General features: G+C 39.3%; 2 protein-coding genes across 4 annotated transcripts in view; both read left to right on the top strand.

Moving 5' to 3' along the window:
* The window catches only part of tesmin (testis expressed metallothionein like protein), a 30,678-nt gene extending 18,519 nt beyond the window's left edge, over positions 1 to 12,159 (top strand). Inside the window, exons 11-13 of the mRNA XM_051383215.1 lie at positions 3,850 to 3,987; positions 5,473 to 5,573; positions 9,609 to 12,159. Of these exons, the coding sequence (XP_051239175.1) occupies positions 3,850 to 3,987; positions 5,473 to 5,573; positions 9,609 to 9,792 (423 nt within the window). The 3' untranslated portion in view covers positions 9,793 to 12,159. The remainder of the gene's footprint in view (positions 1 to 3,849; positions 3,988 to 5,472; positions 5,574 to 9,608) is intronic.
* A 229-nt stretch (positions 12,160 to 12,388) lies between these two features.
* Positions 12,389 to 20,356, top strand: LOC127353794 (spexin prohormone 2-like). 3 transcript variants are annotated; one of them, XM_051383360.1, is made up of 5 exons: positions 12,389 to 13,422; positions 16,008 to 16,079; positions 16,163 to 16,211; positions 17,943 to 18,020; positions 20,067 to 20,356. In XM_051383360.1, the coding sequence occupies exons 1-5, from the start codon at positions 13,420 to 13,422 to the stop codon at positions 20,153 to 20,155; spliced, it is 291 nt and encodes a 96-aa protein (XP_051239320.1). In that variant the 5' UTR covers positions 12,389 to 13,419; the 3' UTR covers positions 20,156 to 20,356. The 3 variants fall into 3 exon arrangements, with proteins under 3 accessions (XP_051239320.1, XP_051239319.1, XP_051239318.1); XM_051383359.1 differs by having other exon boundaries at positions 12,390 to 13,422; positions 16,005 to 16,079; XM_051383358.1 differs by lacking the exon at positions 12,389 to 13,422 and adding an exon at positions 15,130 to 15,811 and having other exon boundaries at positions 16,005 to 16,079.
* Positions 20,357 to 22,076: the final 1,720 nt, after the last annotated feature.

The raw sequence follows: 22,076 nt of genomic DNA, 5'->3' as shown, positions 1-22,076 counted from the left end.
AATTACTGGTTTAGATTACTCACCTAGTGTGAAAAGTGGCATCTCCCACTGGTCACTATTTGCTGGATATCTGGTGAAATAGACGTCACTTTAATCCTCAGGCAGTTCTCGAGATTTTGGTGAGTCAGTCTATTCCTCTCATGCGTTTTTATTGCATTCATAGCTGAGAAGGACGACTCACATACGTAGGTGGAAGGGAACATTGTCAGAATGTAAAGTGCGACTTTCTTGAGGTTGCTGTATTCCTCGGAGCATAGTAGGCCTACCCAAAAGGCACTCACGGACTCCGCACTTCGAGCGCATCTCGCACAATGAGGTGGTTTGGAAGTCAATAATTTCCATTTCCAGCGCAGCCTGATCCAAAGAGGAGATTATTTCTTTCGCCAGGAAGGAGAAGTTGTCGGCTGGTTTTACTGCAGGGTCACGTATAAAGTCAATGATGTCTTTGGGATGGAGTTGTCATCAAACCGAGAAGTGAAGTTGGCTCGTAGCCTCTTGATGAAGTCAACCATCAACTCCGTCACTTCTCCCGCTGTCTTCTCAGTGTGCTGAAATGTAGGAGCCTGCCGGTAGATATGTCTGCCTCAAGCATCTCAAGCTTCCTCGTGAATGACTCCAGTTTTTCAACCATGTCCACGATGGTTTGTCTCCCCCTGTAGCTGAAGGTTAAGCAGGTTTAGGTGGCCAAATATGTCAGATAAAAACGCTACATTGGACATGAACTTTTCATCTTCCAGCAGGATAAGGTGGTCAGCTGCTGCCTTGCTCTTGCTCATTCCAAGGAACGCTTATCTCATTCACCAAAACCTTTCCCCTTCTTAACCAATGCATAAAATCTGAGTAAACATTGTTTAATGTAACATCCAACATCATAGCCCTCAGTTTACAACACTGCTATCTAGCAGTTGGGAGTTTAAACACAAAAATCAATACAGTGTTTTTGAGAACTGATACAATATCGCAAAACAAAATATTGCGATACTGAAATGTATCGATATTGTTTGTTATACACGCTGTGACCGATGTTGGTGGTATACATATTCATCATCCAGCTGTACAGGATGCTGTGTGAGCTGACTGCTGATCAGTAAACACTTATCGACTGTTCCGGGCTGCAGGCGAATGAGCTGCAGTAGACAGTAAGACAAGGTGAGCAGGGTTGACAGCATTGATCGGATCTAATTGGTGCTTCAGCCAGGGTGCCGGGTGTCACTATATTAACGGATCAGATTCAACAGCGCAGTTACTGGAAAACACTGGAAACACATTCTCTCTCCCTCTCTGCTGTGTTTATCAAACGAACACTTTTGTTTTTGTCACTCGTGATGACAGTGTATTGACATACATCAACTTTATACAGGCATAGCCTTAACCAGCACATGACAAATACATCCGTCACACTAGCCTCAATCTATTCCCACCCTTAACAGAAAACCTCTTAACCCAGAAATAAATGGTTAACCTTAAATGTACAACAAGTAGTTTTTAACTGGTTATGAAACAGTCACAGTTTAATTTAATACTAATGCCTCTATTTGAGCATAGCAGTGTGACTGTCAGTAGACTGTACAGTAGAGCAGAGCAAGGGCAGAGTGATGGGTGAGTGAGTGAGAGATGCTTTGCTGAAGCATTCTTGTTGGGGCTTTAACATAGAGGATAATACTTAAAGACCCATAATGTAACTTTTCCCTTAAAAATAACAGCTTCAAATTCATTTGATACTGCACTAAGTTGGAATAGGGTAAATGGTGCCTGTACTGCCCTTGCAGTGTGTATTCTTGTGCAAAGCTAGACAGCCAGTTAACACTCAAAAGTCCTCCAATAAACACACAAGGCTGACTTTTCTTGTATTTTACTGAAGTGTTGTTTCCGCTCTCGGATTTGCTTTTGTTTTGTAAAACTGAAACATTACAGAGAAAAAAGAACAAAATCCTACATAATGGTGTAAATTTAAATTACCACTAAAGCTTAAAGCAGCACTGTACTGTGTAGAAAATACAGCTCACTATAACAGCTAAATAACAAAGTCAATCTCTGAACAGAGCTAGCTACTGTTGTATGCTAGCTCGCAGAGCACATGTTCTACCAAAACAATAGAATCGTTGCTAACATGACATTCCTTAATAAAAGGCAAGTGTCTTCTCATAGTTCACACATATTACTTACGAATAGTCTCCTAGGCAGAAGCGTGTCAGAATTACATTCAGCAGCAACATGTATCCAGCACTGTCTCTCTTGCCTGTCTGTGCTCAACTGCAGAATTAGCTCTGACCAGTCGAGGGCAGCGCACCATAAGAACTAATGCAAATAAATGAAATGTTTTAAATGTTTTACCTTATTAAACTGACTTTTTTTTTTTTTTTTTTTTAACTTTTTTTACTACTTTTATAACTTTATTACTAAATTAACTTTAAAGGCAGCACAGTGCCTCTGTCATTCTTAGGGGGCGATCACACAGAGACACACCGCTAGAAACGCACCGCCTGCAAAACTGTTGTTTTCTTTGCTACCTTTGGCCTGGCGTGTACTACTCTTTTGTGTCACGGTTTTCTTGCATTTTTTAGACATGCATAAATGTGAAAACATTTCTAAATTTTCAGATCAAAGCCCGCAGTCATGCTGCTTATCAAATGTTCCTGACACTTTTTGCCAAGTCACGCCTGTAGCGATACATCTGTGTGATTGGCCCCTCACTCTGCACACCGTACACCTGTTGTTGCACTTGTTGTAATTTTTGGAAACAAATAACAAATCCTACATAGTGTTGGACTAAACAAAAAAAGCCACCCATCTATTTTCCAGTAGGCTGAGCAATGTTGCCCAGATGTTCTACATCCTCCAGCTCTTCCTCTGAATACCAAAAGTATTGTCAGGCCAGATAGGATACCATATATACTACAATATATGTCTGGAACACCACAACAGGGGGGATCTTGAAGGTATCCCAAACAGACGATGAACCATCTCAACTGGCTCCTTTAAATGTGGAAGTTCAGATATCTGAGGTCCGCAACCTAAAAGAGGGCCTAGACACCTTACAAAGGAAGGTAATTTTGACCACAAATATTGTTAATCTGATTTCTTCAGTCACCGCATAGCATCATGACCAGAGGTCTGACCAATTGGTTAATTTTTACGAGATTCAGACCAAAGAATCATCCAATCAAATATGTGGTTTAGAGATGCCAACACATAGAAAAACACAAAATAAGAAACTATTTTCAAATACATCAACACGCAATGTTGTTGAATTCAAAAGTTAGCATAAAGCTAAACACAATATGCCTTGATAGTCAAAGAACAGTCCAGTTTTTTTGAGAAACAACAGTTAAATAGGGCAGTTTTGGAGGGGTATTTCTTCATTTTGACAGAGCCAGGATAGAAGGTTGAGTTGAAGGATGCTGTGAGCTGTTGGTAGCTACGGTAATGAGCTACTTAGCAGTACCTACTGGGTTGTTCTTTAGAGTTAGAACGGTAAGCGCTAATAAATCATGATGTTGTCTAAGATTTCTAAGCTAACATGTCCACTGGACATGGCTGAGTTGTGTCACAGCTGTGTCACATATTTTAATGTCCACTAAGAACAGGAACAGGCAGAAAGAAAGAAAAAATAGTGCTGGAAGCTAATATCTTCCTCCATCATTTTATGTTATACAGTAGACCTTGCCTTCTCACTGAATCCTTGGTTGTCATGTGCTTTAACATTTGAATGCCATGCTGTTATTCTTCTGTTTTATACATTGGATTAGCCACATAAGGATTCATTATTGGTTGAAGAATATTAAGAGATTTAATAGGTCTTTCCCTGTTCTTCTTAATGTAATCATTGCTGATATTGTCATTATGTAGTCATGTTTAGGTCGTAACCCAGATGCCTTCAGGTCTAAGATTGCTGCTGGGAAGTCAGGAGAGGTCAAAGGTTGGCACAACAAAGGCTGCAACTGCAAACGCTCGGGCTGCCTGAAGAACTACTGCGAATGCTATGAGGTTTACACACGCAACACACACACACACACACACACACACACTCTCTCTCTCTGAACTTAATTTCATCGGAGGTTATAAAAATCCTAAACAAACCCAGCCTAAAAGGCTGTATAATAATGTAAATAAAGGAGGAGGATGCATATTTTGATGCAATGCTGTTGTTGATTTGGCCCTATGATCCTACATTGGCTTCTATGCTGGCTCCAAATAAGCTAAAACCTTATTGAAAAAAAAAAATCTCCCCCCCAAAAAACATGGATCAATTAGTGATGTGCGGGCCGACCCATAAACCGCGAGTCTCACGGGTTACCCGCGGGTCGGGTTGGGTCAGGTCAAGAAATGTTAACTTTATTGGCGGGCGGGTGGGGCGGGTCATTAAGGATTAAATATGTCCAATACAGCCTACTTCTTAACAACACTGTTGGGTAAATCCACCTGCGACCTGACGTCACAAAAGCGCCTATATTTATTTTTATTAAGATTTGAATTTGTTGTTGCCAGTTTCCAGTGCCACTCGAAAGGCTGTTTTCAAGCAATTCAATTCAATTCAATTCAATTCAATTCAATTCAATTTTATTTGTATAATGCCTATTCATAACAGAAGTTATCTCAGGACTCTTTTCAAATAGAGTAGGTCTAGACCGAACTCTTTATAACATTATTTACAGAGACCCAACAGTACCACCATGAGCAAGCACTTGGCGACAAGGGCAAGGAAAAACTGCCTGTTAAAAGGCAGAAACCTAGGACAGATCCTTCGGCTCTAGGTGGGTGGTCGTCTGGCTCGACCAGTTGGGGTGAGAGAGAGAGACAGACAGACAGACAGAGAGAGAGACAAACAGACAGACAGGTGCACAGCAACAGCAGTATGGGCAATGGCAATCTAGCAGGACCATGGCAGGAGGCTCCACCAGGATCGACAAGAACCTGCGAGACGAGAAAGCACAAGAACTCCGGGGAAGAAGTGAAGTTAGTAACATGCATTAATGGGACATGAATGAGTGCAGAAAGAGAGAGGAAGAGAGGAGCTCAGTGCACCATGGGAAATCCCCCGATAGTCTAGGTCTATAACAGCATAACTAAGGGATGGTTCAGGACTCACCTGATCCAGCCCAAACTATAAGCTTTATCAAAGGGGAATGTATTTAACGTGTATTTAATAGCGGTGGGGCGGGGTGGGGCGGGTTGTGAAAAGAGATGTGATTGTGCGGGGCAGGATGGAGCGGGTCAAATTATTAAATAAATGCGGGACCCGCGGGTTGGAAAAAACCCCGGCCCGCGCATCACTAGACTCAACTTCTCATTAGACAAAGTCTCAGTAGCAACTTCACCTCCTCCTGTTTGTCTTGACTGACCGGTCTCTCAGACCTCAGTACTTAGTTTGGTAATTGATCAGCAGAGAATGAATGCATAATTTGATTAATATGGAAGCATAAAGCCAGTTAGTCCAGAGTGACTGTACTGTTGACTGTACTGTGTATGCAGGCCAACATCATGTGCACCTCCAGCTGTAAGTGTGTTGGCTGTAGAAACTACGACGACGGCTCAGAAACGGGAAAAGAGAAGACTGTCAATGTTGAGGACAAGTGAGTCTGTCGAGTTTGACACCGTACCACATAACAGCTGCTTTACAGCTGTAATACTAATGTCTAAGATAGAAACAATGGGCCTCCTGCAACAAATAGATTTGTTGCCTTATGTAGATGTTTTGCAATTTGTCCATCTAATTTCCTCCTTTATCTCTGTCAAAGTACAGCCCTGTGATGTCACAGCATTGATAAATGTAATAAATGTAGACACATTTCTCATTTTTTCAGGTCCCATAGTACTACTATTGGCACTGCTGGATTTCCTTTTTACTATGGGTGATATTATTTTAATGAAACTTGCCCTCTAATAAAACATAATAAGTAGGCTACTTATATAGAAACTGACCCATAGCTAGCTAATGTTAGCAAAACACTAGTTAACAAGATAGCTAATCTACATCAATCATAAGATACTGTGGTTCAGTGGTTAACTATTAAGATGGCAAGCAGCTGGCATTTTCCTTCAGACAAAACAATAGCTAACTAGCTTGCTACATCAGTTGTTAGCTAGTAAGTTGTTAGTTAGATCTAAAAGCTAATCATCAGTACCCGATGCCGGATCGGTATGTGCAACTCAACAGAAATAACCAAACAAGATGGCTCACTCTTTACCTACTTCCATCATCATCTCTGAAAAAAACAATGTATTCAATCCAGAATTCTATTGATTAAGAATTTTTAATGTCTTCTGGATGCAGTCTGATGAGGTACATGATATGGTGACTTATATGTACAGTTGCAATCAGAAATATTCATCCCCCAAAAGATTTTAAGGATTTTAAGGAAGGATTTTTTTTTTTTAACCCAAGCCCAATCTTTATGAGTTGAGTGATACATAAAATCAACACAGAAAATGCATGATGTAGTATTTGTGTGTAACAGTATATTTTGTTAAAATAGCCAAGTCACAATAATTCAACCCCTATATAATATAATTTTTTTTTTTTGATAAGATTACAGAGTTTTGGGAGACAGTTCTATGGACTGATGAAACCAAACTGGAACTGTTTGGACATATGGTCAAGCATGGAGGTGGGTCATTGATATTGTGAGGCTGTTTTTCTGCGGCAATCTTGATCATGTACCTGGCATTATGGACTCCCAGAAATACCAGGCCATTTAAAAAAGAAACGTGATGCCTTCTGTTGACAAATTCAACCTTGGTGATCATTGGACTTTCCAGCAAGACAATGATCCCAAGCACACCTCCAAGTCAACCAAAGCTTGTTTGAGAAAAAGATCCTGGAACGTCCTGGAGTGGCCTTCTCAGTCACCAGATTTATATCTGATTGAAAATCTTTGGTGGGAATTAGAGAAGGCAGTTGCAGCACGGAAGCCATCAAACATCATTGAGCTATAGACTTTTGCATGTGAAGAATGGGCAAAGATTCCGATCAAGAGGTGTAAGAAGCTTGTCAGCACTTACTGAAAACATTTGTTAGAAGTTATAAAAGCTATTCTATAAAAGATATTAGCAATGGCAGTCAAGCAGTACCATTGCAGGAGGCTCCACCAGGATCCATGAGAACCTGCGAGACGAGAAAGCACTCTGGGGAAGAAGTGAAGTTAGTAACATGCATTAATGGGACATGAATGAGTGCAGAAAGAGAGAGAGAGGAAGAGAGGAGCTCAGTGCATCATGGGAAATCCCCCGATAGTCTAGGCCTATAGCAGCATAACTAAGGGATGGTTCAGGACTCACCTGATCCAGCCCTAACTATAAGCTTTATCAAAGAGGAATGTCTTAAGCCTACTGTGAAATAAATAAATAAATAAATAAATGTGGAGAGGGTGTCTGCCTCCCGAACCACAACTGGAAGCTGGTTCCACAGGAGAGGAGCTTGGTAACTGAAGGCTCTGGCTCCTGTTCTACTTTTTGAGACTATAGGAACCACAAGTAGCCCAGCATTCAGAGAACGCAGTGTTCTAGAGGGGTAATAGGGTACTATGAGCTCTTTAAGATATGAAGGGGCCTGACCATGAAGAGCTTTGTAGGTGAGGAGGAGGATTTTAAATTATATTCTAAATTTTACAGGGAGCCAGTGCAGAGAATCTAGTACAGGAGAGATGTGATCTCTTTTTCTAGTTCCTGTCAGTAGTCGTGCTGCAGCGTTCTGAATTAATTGGAGCGTCTTAATGGATTTATTGGGGCAGCCTGATAATAACGAATTGCAGTAATCCAGCCTAGAAGTAACAAATGCATGGATTAGTTTTTCTGCATCCGTCTGTGACAGGATGTGTCTAATTTTTGTAATATTACGTAAATTCAATTCAATTCAATTTTATTTGTATAGCGCCAATTCATAACAGAAGTTATCTCAGGACACTTTTCAAATAGAGCAGGTCTAGACCGAACTCTTTATAACATTATTTACAGAGACCCAACAGTACCACCATGAGCAAGCACTTGGCGACAAGGGCAAGGAAAAACTGCCTGTTAAAAGGCAGAAACCTAGGACAGATCCTCCGGCTCTAGGTGGGTGGTCGTCTGTCACGACCAGTTGGGGTGAGAGAGAGAGAGAGAGAGAGAGAGGCAGAGAGAGAGAGAGAGAGAGAGAGAGAGAGAGAGAGAGACAGACAGACAGGTGCACAGCAACAACAGTATTGGCAATAGCAATCTAGCAGGACCATGGCAGGAGGCTCCACCAGGATCGACAAGAACCTGCAAGACGAGAAAGCCCAAGAACTCCGGGGAAGAAGTGAATGAAAGAAGGCAGTCCTAGAGGTCTGCTTTATGTGGTTAGATAATTGATTAAATTCATCGGGCTTGATCGATAGATATAACTGTGTATCATCTGCATAGCAATGAAAGTTAATGGAGTGATTCCTAATAATTTTGCCTAAAGGTAGCATATATAAAGTAAATAGTATTAGTCCAAGTACAGAACCTTGTGGAACTCCATGACTAACTGTAGTATTTATGGAAGATTCATCGTTAACATGTACAAACTGAGAACGATCTGATAAGTATGACCTAAACCAGCTTAGTGCGGCTCCTTTAATGCCAATTTAATGCTCAAGTCTCTGTAAAAGAATATCATGGTCACTGGTGTCAAATGCAGCACTAAGATCTAATAATACAAGTACAGAGACAAGTCCATTGTCGGAAGCAATCAAAAGGTCATTATTAACTTTAAGCAGAGCTGTTTCTGTGCTGTGATGAACTCTAAATCCTGACTGAAAATCCTCAAATAAGCTGTTGTTATGTAAAAAGTCACACAAGTGTTTGGCGACTACTTTCTCCAGAATCTTAGAGAGGAAGGGGAGGTAACAAATCGGTCTATAGTTGGCTAAAACCCCTGCGATGCGGCACAAAGTACTGAAGTTGGGGGTTTCACATCACTATAATGTCTTTTGGGGTGAGGGGGATGAATATTTCTGATTGCAACTGTACATCATATGTATAAGTATGTTGTAGACATACATGGACCATATGTACATACTGTATGTAGCAACAGCAAGCACAGTTTTCAGAAAACTTGGCTAATGTTAGCAAAAGTGGCACCGGAATTGTGTAAAGTTATTAATGCTGCCTTAGTTGAGAAGTAAATTAGTTTTAAATTAGAGAATGCATCATTTAACACAATGTATTTTCTGGAGCTGATGATGGAAGTGTCCTTCTCATCTCTGTTGAGAGTTACACATGTGCAGTACCAAACTGGCAGAAGGTACGGATTGGGTACTGACACCAATGTTAGCAAAAGACTAGCTAACTAGCTAGCTAATTTACATCAGTCGTTAGTTAGCTAGTTTGGTAGCACTTTTTAACATTAACTAGCTAACTGAAGTTGTGACTTTTAATGTTCTTTTTATCTTTTAACCATCTTCAGAATGTGGATGCCTCTTCAACATAGATTAGCCATAGCATTTCTAAGTACAGGAAAGGAGAAAGGTGACGCTGGCTCCACAGGAACGGCCATTTTAGGGGTTTTGATTATGGTAATATACGGGTGGTACTCATCAAGTTAAATGATGGTAGCACCAGAGGAATGTGCCTATCCCTCATGTTAATATATGTGTGTGTGTGTTCAGATGGCCTGTATCAGTGATAACCCCTGCTGTGGTGGAGGCTGTGTGCGGCTGCCTGCTGGCCCAGTCTGAGGAGGCTGAGGGGGAGGCCCAGAGCCCCAGCCAGGCTGAGCATATGGTCCTGGATGAGTTTGGACACTGTCTCACGCAGATTGTCAAGGCCATGTTCAAGTATGATATATTCTGATACTTCGGAATAACACTGTGGAGACCTGACCTGGTTAGGATCTAAGAAAAACAGCCGTACCACATGGATGTTTGAATTCATGCAGGGGGGGTTGGCATATTACTAACGATTGTTGATTTTCCTTTTAATCTGGGCAGTTTGAAGGCTGTCACATGACAGCAGTGATAAACAAAACAATCACCAAAGCCCATGCAAAATGCTTTAATTTAACATCTGTATTAGTTCATTCACAGTGTTTAAGTTCTACATGTTCTTAGAAAGCTTTACTGGTTAATGTGATGTCCATACTGGTGTGCTCAGGAGTGGGGTGGTTTCTGATATTATTGTTCTGCTGTCAATACTGGACAAACATAGTTCCGAGGTATTATTCTGAATGTAACATTATTTGATTGCATGGTTTCTTCAGAGCAATGTTGCTGTTCTGCTTTGTATTTAAAGCTGCAGTAGGTAACTTTTATTAATAATAAAAAATAACTTTTTGTCATATTTGCTGAAACTTTCACTACACAGATTATCTGTCTTATGTATTACTGTCAGGATATAGTGAAAGCAAATATGACTAAAAGTTATTTAAAAGTTACCTACTGCAGCTTTCAAGCTGTTCAGATGCAGTGTAATTGAACAGTTTAAGTGTTTAAATACAATTAATACTGTAAAACATTGTTATATGTCATAGCCCTTTGTAGGGTGTCCGTCCCATTGTATGTATTGTCCCATTTTGGACTTTTAAAGTACATTAATTTATTTATTTATTTGCTTTAAGATCAGACTTGAGACTAATTGAATTTATGAACAGGCCGAACAGGTTCCAAAATAAAAGTAATATTTATCTGGTGTTTCTGTGGTCTTTAAAGGTACTGGAGGTAGAGAATTCTTTTTGGTAGTAACCAGTACATCTTAACAGACTAAATATAGGCTGATTGTGCTAGACCACAGGAGCTCTTTTTAAAATGTAAGTGTCCCCTGCGTCCAGAGAAAAAAGGCCTTTAATTATTTGGATTTGTCATATTTTATTAATTCAACTGTTTTTGTGTACAGTGTATTTCCCAACATGAAAGTCTAATGCTGTTTTTAAAAGAAACTCAACACTGCTTGGAAGAAATCTCCCTTGGAAACACTTTTTAAATTTTTGGTCTAAAAGTAGTCAAATTTTAAAGAGTTGAGTCTATAATATACTGGAATTTCTCTATAATATATCCACCAAGCATTATTTTTTATGTTGTAAAGTGTAAAGGTTGCTTTCTCTAAAAACAAGTCCAGTGGTCGTAATAAAATAAAATTAATCGGTAATTAAAGTAGATGCTGATTGATTTAATAGTTGACAACTAATCAATTAGAACCAGTGTGTATAATTTAGTTGCATCTAGCAGTAAAGTTGCAGATTGCAACCATTTATACAGCTCAGCCTTCCAAGTGTGTAGGAGAAACTACAGTGGCTGTGAAAGTCTCAAAAATTGTTAAAGGGCCTATCTAGAGTCAGTGTTTGATTTTCTGGGTTACTGTAGAAACATGGTGCCCTCAATGGAGGACCCGCTCCCTCTGTGGACAAAAACGGTTAATTCCAAGGTAACAAAAACACAATGCTTATTTTCTGCTAATAGATCCTCCCAAATGTTACATACTGAACCTTTAATAGTGATGTCTCTATATGACCAACATAAACAAACAGACATGCCTGCCACTGGAATGGATTCCCCTTAAAATCAATTAAACAGTATGTTTGTGATTAAATCACCACCCCTTAAAGTCTCCATGCCACCCTTTGTACACTCCATGAATATTTCTCTAGACCCAGCCCTGGAGTGAAGTCACTGTCTCTCTTTCTGGGTCCTCTGCTGAGAGTGGAAAGTCAAGTATGGATGCCACTGTGCATGTGCATAAATAAAGGAACACTTCAAGATAGACACAGAAGTAATTTGAAAGTCCAATCTGAAATAAAACCTGTATGGAGCATGCTTTGCAATCCACTGTTAAATGAAAATACTGCTGATATACAATGGTGTATTCTAATGCTTTTGTATCCGTGTTAAATCCCACTGTCAGGACAGACCATATTGCACTGTTTTCTAGATTCATATATTTATTTGGTACAGTAAGTACATCACTGACATCTTTGGGAGAACATTTGACTGAACTGATGTTCATATTTGTTTTTTCTTATGCGGGGAAAAAAGCTGCTGAATTTCCTTGTTTTGGTCAGATATGTCATTTTTATTAGTTTCCAAGACCAGTTACAGAACGAATATTGTTAGAATATAAATATTAGAATATAAACAATTTTTTGTATTGTAATCTGTGATTGACTTTGCTGCAAATTATTGTAAATGTAGATTTCTTTCTGAATAAATGATTGTTTGAAAACTCGAACACTCTTATATATCAGTTTTTATAGTTATTTTAAAGACCCCCACAAAGCTCAGATTGAAGTGACTCCTCTTCTGCGGAGGCCGCTATATTGAACCGCTGTCTTTCTACAGTAGCACAGAACAGACAAACTACACACTAGTCTAGATAGGGCCTTCTGCACTTTGTGTCAGTTTCGTGGCCTACAACTACACACTGGTCTTTAAATATTTTAGTTTATTGTACTCACATGTACCCTCCAAGGAATATGGGGGGTAAAAAGCTACCTCAGGCCCACTAACAACTTAATCCAGTCATGTGGACCTTTGCATTTCTATAAATCAGTCCCTCCAGGAAGTTGCAATGTTGTGATTGGAACAGTTAAGACAAATTTTAACCAATCCCAATGAATTCTGTGCGACTTTGCAATTTTGTCCAATCACTGCAACTTTTCCGCAAATTTGAGCGATTATTGTAGTCTCCTGAGAGTTTCACCAATCATAGCAGTCCCCTTGCAAAATGTTGAACCATACGTCACCCAGCTGCTAGCGATTCTATTCTCACTGGAACAAGTTGCCTTCTATTTTTATGAACTACTACACTACTAAAATGTCTCTTAGGTTGACACAGAGGCCACAATTTGACCAATCGTAGTTTCCTGCACAAAACGTCGAGCCATACGTCACCAAACTCACTTCTTCGTTTCTAGTTGTATAGATGCAGACATGTCTCACATTCACCCTCCCACTGGAACAAGGTGCCTTCTATTTTAAAACAATTATACAAGAAAAAACCGCAACTATCCCAAAAAAAGCCCACAAAGTCCTGGAGGGACTTATATATGCAGTCCATGCAAGTACCAAATCCAGTTTATTAGGATGAAGGATGAAGGATGAAGGTGAAGGCTGCTGTGAAGATAATCAGTGATGCTCAGGTGTAAGAACGTTCAGAAATAAGGTAATTTCCTGCTACTGGGAAACCTCTAATGGAAATAAAAACAGCAGCAACATGAAATACCTGTGTGTTACTCACTGGGACAACAGCACACACACAAACACAGCTCCATACTATTGATGTTCCTTGCTACAGATCACGGTTGTGACGTCAGACAGTGTTTTTGAGCTGTTTTTGAGGATCTAGTAAACAGGAGTCCTGCCAGGCCTCACAGGGAGCGGGATCGAACCCGTTACTGCTGCTGATGGGGGATAAAAGCAGCCTGGAACATTGCTCCGAGCCACACACACACATGCTGCGACTGGTCCGGCTGCTCTCACCGTAGCAGATATGGTGAGTGGACACAAGTTTTTACATTCAGTCTAATGTGAGTTTTTTCTTTCAGAACTAATTTTTGATTGTATCTTAAATTAAAGCTAAAAACTAAAATATTAAAATTAACTTTAATTACAGAAAAATACTGTAATTTTAAGAGTCAGTTATTTTTTTGTTAAGTTATAGTATATTTGGTGCTCCAGCTGCTGGAATAATACTGTTTTTTTTACTAATGTTTTTTTTGTACAGTGTATACTAACTAATATTTGAAATGCATTTGTTTAATTTCATTTATGTAAAATTGACCAATGCACTGATGAAAATTCTATTGTTATGTCAGTATTAATATTTACATATTTGAATAACTACTCAGTTAAAATAATTGTATTTACTTACATTGGTATACTGATGCTTACTCATGTTTTGCTGTTAATTATTAATCTACCAATTTATTTAATCATCATTTATCACATATAATATAAAAGACTACAGCTTTAAAATGCTTTTTTTCCCCCTGACAAACAAAACAAAGTAAAGTACTGCAAAACAGTCTACTTAGAGAAGCTGTGACCATCAATATTTGTTTTCACTTGATCAATGACTGCTGAAGCAGCATGCAGCTGTACAAAAGAGAAAAATATACAAAGTAGGCAGTAAAATAATAACATGTTTCAAAAAGGGTAAAAGATAAAATAAATGGAGTGAAGCCTGCGAGCTAGTTCAGGCAGTCAACTCGAGCTGTGCTGCTATGTACACATGACATGCCTCATTCTATAATCACTAACCAAGCACTCCCTTCCAATCTGGCGGTCTATTTAAACTGCCCCATTTCCCAGCTCTCCGTCTGCTCTGTCAATGCCGCGTTGCCTTGGATCACATCGCTGCTGCTCTGTAAGCTATTGCTGCCTGCTGCGCTGTAAGCCCCACCACCACCCCAGCATCCACCTGTAGGCTCTGGCTAGGGTTTAAGGTATTTGCTCATCACTCCCCAATATCTTTACGTAAACATATCTGCGGGGAGTGATGAGGTCGGAGCCTAGACGCCAAAATCTAAATATGTTATACTGCTGTAATAAACATTTCAAACGTGAGTAGGCTGACTGAATTACAGTAATAACCTTGATTTTTGGGAAGGGTTAGCTACAGCTAAGATTACAATTACCATCATCCTCCTAATCCATTAATGTCCACGGTGGAATTTTAGCTGTAAAGTATGAGGCTACAGCAGGAGTCCTTCTTAACATTCTTCACTCAAGTCCCACCAGGATTGAAGCCACATTTATGAAAAATCAAAGGCAACTTGTTCCAGTGAGAATAAAATCTTGAGTAGCTTGGTGTGGTATGGCACAATGTTTTGCACTGGGACTGCTATGATTGGTGAAACTCACACAAAACTAAAAAAAATGTGAAATTTGTGGGTAATATACACCAATCAGCCATAACATTATGAGCACTGACAGGTGAAGTGAATAACACTGATTATCTGGTTATCATGTCAGTGGGTGGGATATATCAGGCAGAAAGTGAACATTAATGATAGAAGCAGGAAAAATGGGCAGCGTGAGGATTTGAGCGACTTTGACAAGGGCTAAATTGTGATGGCTAGCGACCTTGGTCAGAGCATCTCCAAAACTGCAGCCTGCAGCAGAAAATGTGCAGTGACCAGTGTTGGGTCAAATGACTTTGAAATGTAGTTAGTTACTGAATATGAGTTATATGAGTTCGGTCTAGACCTGCTCTATTTGAAAAGTGTCCTGAGATAACTTCTGTTATGAATTGGCGCTATACAAATAAAATTGAATTGAAAATTGAAATGAATTGAATATAAATTACATGGCGACTTTAGGAAATCCAGTGAATTACAAAGAAATGTAATCTAATCTGAATACTTTCGGATTAATTCAAAATCGAACATTGATGGGGCGTCCTGGTGGCTCACCTTGTAGAATCCTTGGTGCACTGACCATGTGTTTGAAACCAGCTTGTGGCCCTTTGCTGCATGTCATCCTCTTTCTCTCTCCCTTTCCTGTCACTCTTCTGCTGTCCTGAAAAAACCAAAATCGTCCCAAAATACCAAAATAGCCCCACCCCCCAAAAAAAGAATCGAACCCTGAAAATATTGCACCTCTTAATATAATAAACACAGCCACAGTTCCACAAATATTCTTTTCTCTATCTTAAAACATTTTTAATGCTAATAAAATTAATTTTAACATATTCAGCATTTACAGTTGGTCAAATAACACCCAATATATTCTGAGATTATTTACATTTTTCCATGTTTGTCCATTGTTATCATGGTTGTTACCCGTCCACTGGCAATCCCATCATGCCTTGGGTTGAGTACATTGACCAGTCAGAGGCTGTGTGGGAGAGAGATGAGATTGACCCCATTCCTCTATCTAGAGTATGTTACCATAAAAAAGTTCCATAATTTTTCAAATTTAATTTAAAGACTTTCTTCTTTTTTGTAATCTGATTATGTCATCCAGATTATATGTAATAATTTACTACCCAACCTTGGCAGTGAGTGATTCCACCACTGTGGAGCCAGAACAGAGAAGAGCCTGATTTGTGTTGTCTGTGTGGTGTTGTTCCAGAAGATAACAGTCACAGTGGTCTGGACGTGTACTTTAGTCGTCTCCCTGTTGGAAGAGTGCTGTCATGCACAGAAGGTAATGCTCACCAGACACTCACATTCTCTATTGGTTTACTGCTCCTCACCCTCTCACCACAGCTGTCATCTCTTTCCCCTCAGCTGAACGTCCATTGGGGTCCTCAGTCCATGATGTACCTGAAGGGCAAACGTGAGTTTGAGCATGAAGCTGACTCTCTGCTGTCACTCTGAACTGAACTAAACTCAATTCACATTTACCCCCTTCATGCAGTCAAGTTCCATATCTGATCCAATTGTATTTGGATCAATATGAGAGAGAGCAAATATGTTGCCTGTGCTGTTACATGAAGCTATAATTAATTTGGTTTATCCTCTTAAACTTTGAAGTTAAAACATTTATTTTCTTAATTTAATTAATCTTAATTTCACCAGCTTTTACCTAAACTTTCAATTCCATCTCTTTATCAGAGGATGGAGATTGCTAATCACATAACCCCATCAGTATCGTTTAAAGGTCCAGTGTGTCACATTTAGGAGGGTCTATTGTTGGAAATGGAATATAATATTCATAGGTATGTTTTGACCTGAAAATAGGAATCATTATGTTTTTGTTACCTTAGAATGAGCTGTTTATGTCTACAGTGGGAGCGGGTCCTCTTCTACAGAGTCTGCCATGTTGAACCACCATGTTCCTACAGTAGTGCAGAATACAAACCGAACACTGGCTCTAGATAGGAGTGTTTGTGTGCTTGTTTCGTGGCCACCATAGTTTCTCCTACACACTTGGAAGGGGAGGGTGAAGATGGCACTAAATCCTACACACTGGATCCTTAAGGGGTGTAAGAAAACCAGTTATTTGTGAAAGATTATTGTTTAAGATCTAAACTTATTTCTAATTTGTATTAGAAAATCCAAAAAGAACAAGCACTGAATTTGTCAAAAAAGAAGTATGTATGATTGTTCAAAATGTATTTAATACCGGTAAGATATACAGAGAATTATATTAAAAGTTCCTAAAAATTGTTATCTACACAAACTTCCTGCAGTTATTGTGTTTACTGTTTGTCTGTTCAATGTACAGTTTATCAGCTGTTCTACTGTTATTGTTATACATTGAATATAAAATTAAATATTTATATCCAGTTTACTGAATTGTAGAAAAGTCTTCCACTAATCGGAAGTTTGTTGGTTCAATCCCCGGCTCCTGGTGCCACATGTCGAAGTATCCTTGAGCAAGATACTGAACCCCGAATTGTTCCCGATGCCGTGCATTGGTGTATGAATGTTAGTTTCTGTTCGATGGACTTTGCCATCACTGAGTGAATGTGTGTGAAAGGGTGAATGTGGCATGTAGTGTAAAAGAGCTTTGAGTGGTCGGAAGACTAGAAAGGCGCTATACAAGTACAGGTCCATTTACCATTTACCGGGAACCCAATTATCCACAGAGGTCTCCTCCTTTCCGAAACAAACAGACCCGCTGATTAAAACCACTAAACACACTGAATAAAGAAGTTCCACCTTAACAATCACTGCTTCTCCCACACTGTTGGACAGACAAAGGACGTCCCGGAGGGGCTGCGAGCCGAGCTGCTGCTAATGTTAAACGTTCAAATCTAGAGTTAAAAATCACCAAGATCTAAACAGTGGATGGTAACAATGTGGCTCCAGACTGGATAAACAGTCGCTGACGTATGCACAAAGGTGATATGACAGTGACAGCGTTACCTGAATAAAATTACAGATTGATTGACAGATGTGAAATCTAGTGTGTCACTGTAATAATTTCAGGTTTGGTTAACAGCAGAAAAATGTATTAGTTTATAATAAAGTATTAAAATTGGTCCACACTAACATTATTATACCTCGGAAACATCTCCAGCAAAACTTAATTTGAACTGTTTTCTGCTGTTCTTATCTTCAGATGGCAGGAGGTTTGTGACAGAGGATGACAGCAGTGTTTTGAAGCAGGGTCTGCAGGGCTTGTATGCAGTGCTCAGAGGTACAGTATGACTTCACTACATCTCAGTCGGTCAATTTCCTTACTTGGCTTTGCTTGCTTAAAGTGTCTCAACCCCTAAATTCTGCTACCTTCATCCCTCTCAGAAAATAAAAAAAAGGAGCAGGTATCACTGGCCAGACTGTTCAGTGTTGCAGAAATATAGCTGCTGGTAGTAAGAGCTAACACAGCAAACCAGCTAACCAGAGTCTGCTGTCAGACTCCGCTGGAGCTTTTACAGTCAATAGTGATGGGTTGGTCACGAACGATCCGGCTGAAGTGAGCGACGGGAGCCGGCTCCGGATTAGGAGCGGGGGGTTGTTACATACACACATGGCACAGTGAGCATGTGAACAGGAGGGAGGGAGACATGAGAGAGCGAGAGAACTTGGGGCTACATAGACAGACCACACACTGGAAAGGTGAGGAACATGAGTGACAGGAACCGTAGTAAAGTTTGGACACATTTTAATGTGATAGACAGTTCAAAGGCAGAGTGTCGACTGTGCAAAGTTCAAATTTCATATTGAGCAGCTTTTTGTCTAATTGAGATGGGTCTTTGTTTTTGTATTTTATAATTTATTTTAGTAACGCTCTGTTCCATGTTGAGTATATTAATAAATCCATATAAATAATAAACATTTGATATAATGCATGTATTTACATTAATAATTCATTTTACACAGAATTTGGTAATAAATTAATTTAAGCAACAAAAAATCTGAGGAGCCACTTGGGAGCCAAAGGAGTCGGCTCTTTTTAGTGAGCCGAGCCAAAAGAACCGGTTCTCTACAAAGAGCCGGAATTCCCATCACTAACAATCAACAGTGGTTGATGACAAAAGTTGCCACCACATCACATGCTTCCAGATCAGCCAATAGCTAAATTCATTTGCAATAGCCCTTTGTTTTTTCTGCAAAGAAAGTATAACTTCTACATAAAAATTCTTTTCTAGAATTCCAGAATCTCTGAATATGCAAATATTATTTAATTCCTAAAGTTTTCCTGCTGGACACAAGATGTCTCTTACTTCACTGTAAAGTCCATTCTCAGTGGATGTGCACTGGTGGCTTCAAGTTTCTACATCACACTGTACAAGTTGATACTGGACAAGCAGTTATTTTGTATGATTGAGTCTCAGCAGCAGCAGGGAGCTGTTTTTAGTGAAATCTCTCTGATCAACCCACTGTACACTACCTGGCCAGCAGCAAACAGCAGACAGACACAGTTAGAGACTAGCTGCTGAACATAGTAGAGCATATAGCAGCTGAATTCTAAGGTCAGGACCCCATGATTCCACTATATCTTTACATAGCTAATAGTTGTATGCTACCATATTAATGTTTTAAATCTTATATAACCTTTTAACACGGTGACCCCAAACACCTTTAATTCATTTAATTCCCACATAAAGTTCTCATAGATCCTAGTGGAGCCTCCTGCCATGGTCCTGCTTGACTGCCATTGCTAATATCACTGATATTATTGTTATTATTATTATTATTATTATTATTATTATTATTGTTATTATTGTATTAATCACTGCTCATTGTCCCCCATCGTTGTTGTTGTCGTCGTTGTCATCATCTTCTTCATGTTCATCATCATCATCAGTCACTACTATTAGTGTAGTTGTTGCTACTGTTGTTGCTGTGCACCTTTGTCTCTGTCTCTGTCCTTCTGTCATTACCTCTGTTCTCTCTCTCTCTCTGTAAATGTTATAAAGAGTTCGGTCTAGACCTGCTCTATTTGAAAAGTGTCCTGAGATAACTTCTGTTATGATTTGGGGCTATACAGGACACTTTTATTATAGTCTAGGCCGTAGTCCTACAGACCCAACTGTTCCCACCGTGAGCGCTATGATTTCACATTCAATGAACATGACATTATATACTTTTGTATTCTTTAATCTAAAAAGAGTGTACTGATGGGCATTATAATGTCAGGTTAGTGCTTTATATTTGATATAAGACTTGTCCTTGTTTGTCTGTGTGTGTGTGTGTGTGTGTGTGTGTGTGTATGTGTGTGTGTGCATGTGTGCATGTGCAGGCATCCAGAAGCAGTCGTGGGGGTTCAGTAAACCTGGTCACATCGTGCGCTCAGATAAAGTCCTCATCCACTACCTCCAGGAGAGATGAGACACACTGACTATCTGCATGTGAACTAAACTAAGAATTCACTGAGAACACGTCCAAAACAACAGACTCCAGATCAGATCCAGCTTCACAGACACTGTACAACCAGACCATCAGCCAGTTATCATGCAAGCTCTGGTTCTGTTGTTACAGTACATGAATAAATATAAATATTTAACTCAGTTAGACAGTTTCTTCAGTGAATTGTTGTCTGCCTCTTTGTATTTTTCATGCATAAATAATATCTGTTTGTTCTCTGTACAGATTTCTGCTTGCTGTATATAAAGCAACAGAAAAACACTAAATGCTCTGTCTTTACATGTTTTTCGTCTCCATCTTTCTGGCTGCAGTGTGTCTTTCTCAGCACCAGAGGACAGCAGTGGACAGCAGAAAACCTATTTTGTACTGAGATGAAAGTAATTTGTGAGGAAAACAGACTGTAGCTTATCTGATTGGATATAGGGAAGTATTACACAAGCAAATATTATACTGTCAGTGTACTTAATCATTAGATATAGTAATTAACCAGATATAATAATGTGGTCAGTGTGATGAATGACACCAAACAACAGTGGATTGTTGAATAAAGAGGTTAAGAAAACAGGCCTACTGCACGTGTTTCAGTCATTCAGGCCCTGTATTTAGCCTGATGAATGCCTGAATGGTTGAAACACATGCATGTTTTTTACTATGACTAAACAGCCATGAGATATTAAAGGCTATTTAAATCACTACACTGTGAACCCTGATGAGTTTGTTCAACTCAAACTGTTTCAGGAAACCAATTGCCTTAAGATGTGTAAGTTTAGTAACTCAAATAATTTAAGCATGAAAGATAATTGATTTGAGTAGAAGTACTACTAGTAGTAATAGTAAACTTACTTAACTTGGGTAAATTAAGTTAATTGTAGAAATTCCATTCAGTTAATTGAGGTAACAGTCATATGCAGCATTTCTCCTGTTCACAGAATTTATCTGAATGAAGTCACTTAAATGTATCTTCTTTATACAAACGTTACCACCAAGTTTAAATTTGCTCAATTTTCTTCCACTAAAGCAAATTATTACATAACCTGTCAAAACAGCTGACGTATAATAAAAACAATTTATAAATAATTGATTATCAAAATGTTAGTTATTTTTTATTTGACTAACATGACATTTTTACACTTTGGGGGATCATTAAGAATTATTTGTATGCATATTATTTGGGCTTATGATGATTAATAGACTGAAATAAAAAAAAAAAATTAAGTTATATAGCTTGCATGCTTACATTTTTTAAAATAATAATAAAAAGTTAACTTTAAGAAAACGAGTCAGTGGAACAAACTGGAATTATATCACCTGTACTTAAGGGCTACTTGTGGTTCCTATAGTCTCTAAAAGTAGAACAGGAGCCAGAGCCTTCAGTTACCAAGCTCCTCTCCTGTGGAACCAGCTTCCAGTTGTGGTTCGGGAGGCAGACACCCTCACCACATTCAAGAGTAGGCTTAAGACATTCCTCTTTGATAAAGCTTATAGTTAGGGCTGGATCAGGTGAGTCCTGAACCATCCCTTAGTTATGCTGCTATAGGCCTAGACATGGGGATTTCCCATGATGCACTGAGCTACTCTCTTCCTCTCTCTTTCTGCACTCATTCATGTTCCATTAATGCATGTTACTAACTTCACTTCCTCCCCGGAGTTCTTGTGCTTTCTCGTCTCGCAGGTTCTTATCGATCCTGGTGGAGCCTCCTGCCATGGTCCTGCTAGATTGCCATTGCTAATATCACTGATATTAGTGTTACTATTATTACTATTATTATTGTCCATCGTTCCCCATCTTCTTCATGTTCATCATCATCATTTAATAGTTGTTGCTACTGTTGTTGCCTTTGTCTCTGTCTCTGTCCTTCTCTCTTTACCCCTCTACACCCTTCTT

The sequence above is a fragment of the Dicentrarchus labrax genome, unplaced genomic scaffold (genome assembly GCF_905237075.1).
Source record: "Dicentrarchus labrax unplaced genomic scaffold, dlabrax2021, whole genome shotgun sequence".
Taxonomy (NCBI): Eukaryota; Metazoa; Chordata; class Actinopteri; family Moronidae; genus Dicentrarchus; species Dicentrarchus labrax.
This window is presented reverse-complemented; position numbering and strand designations above follow the sequence as displayed.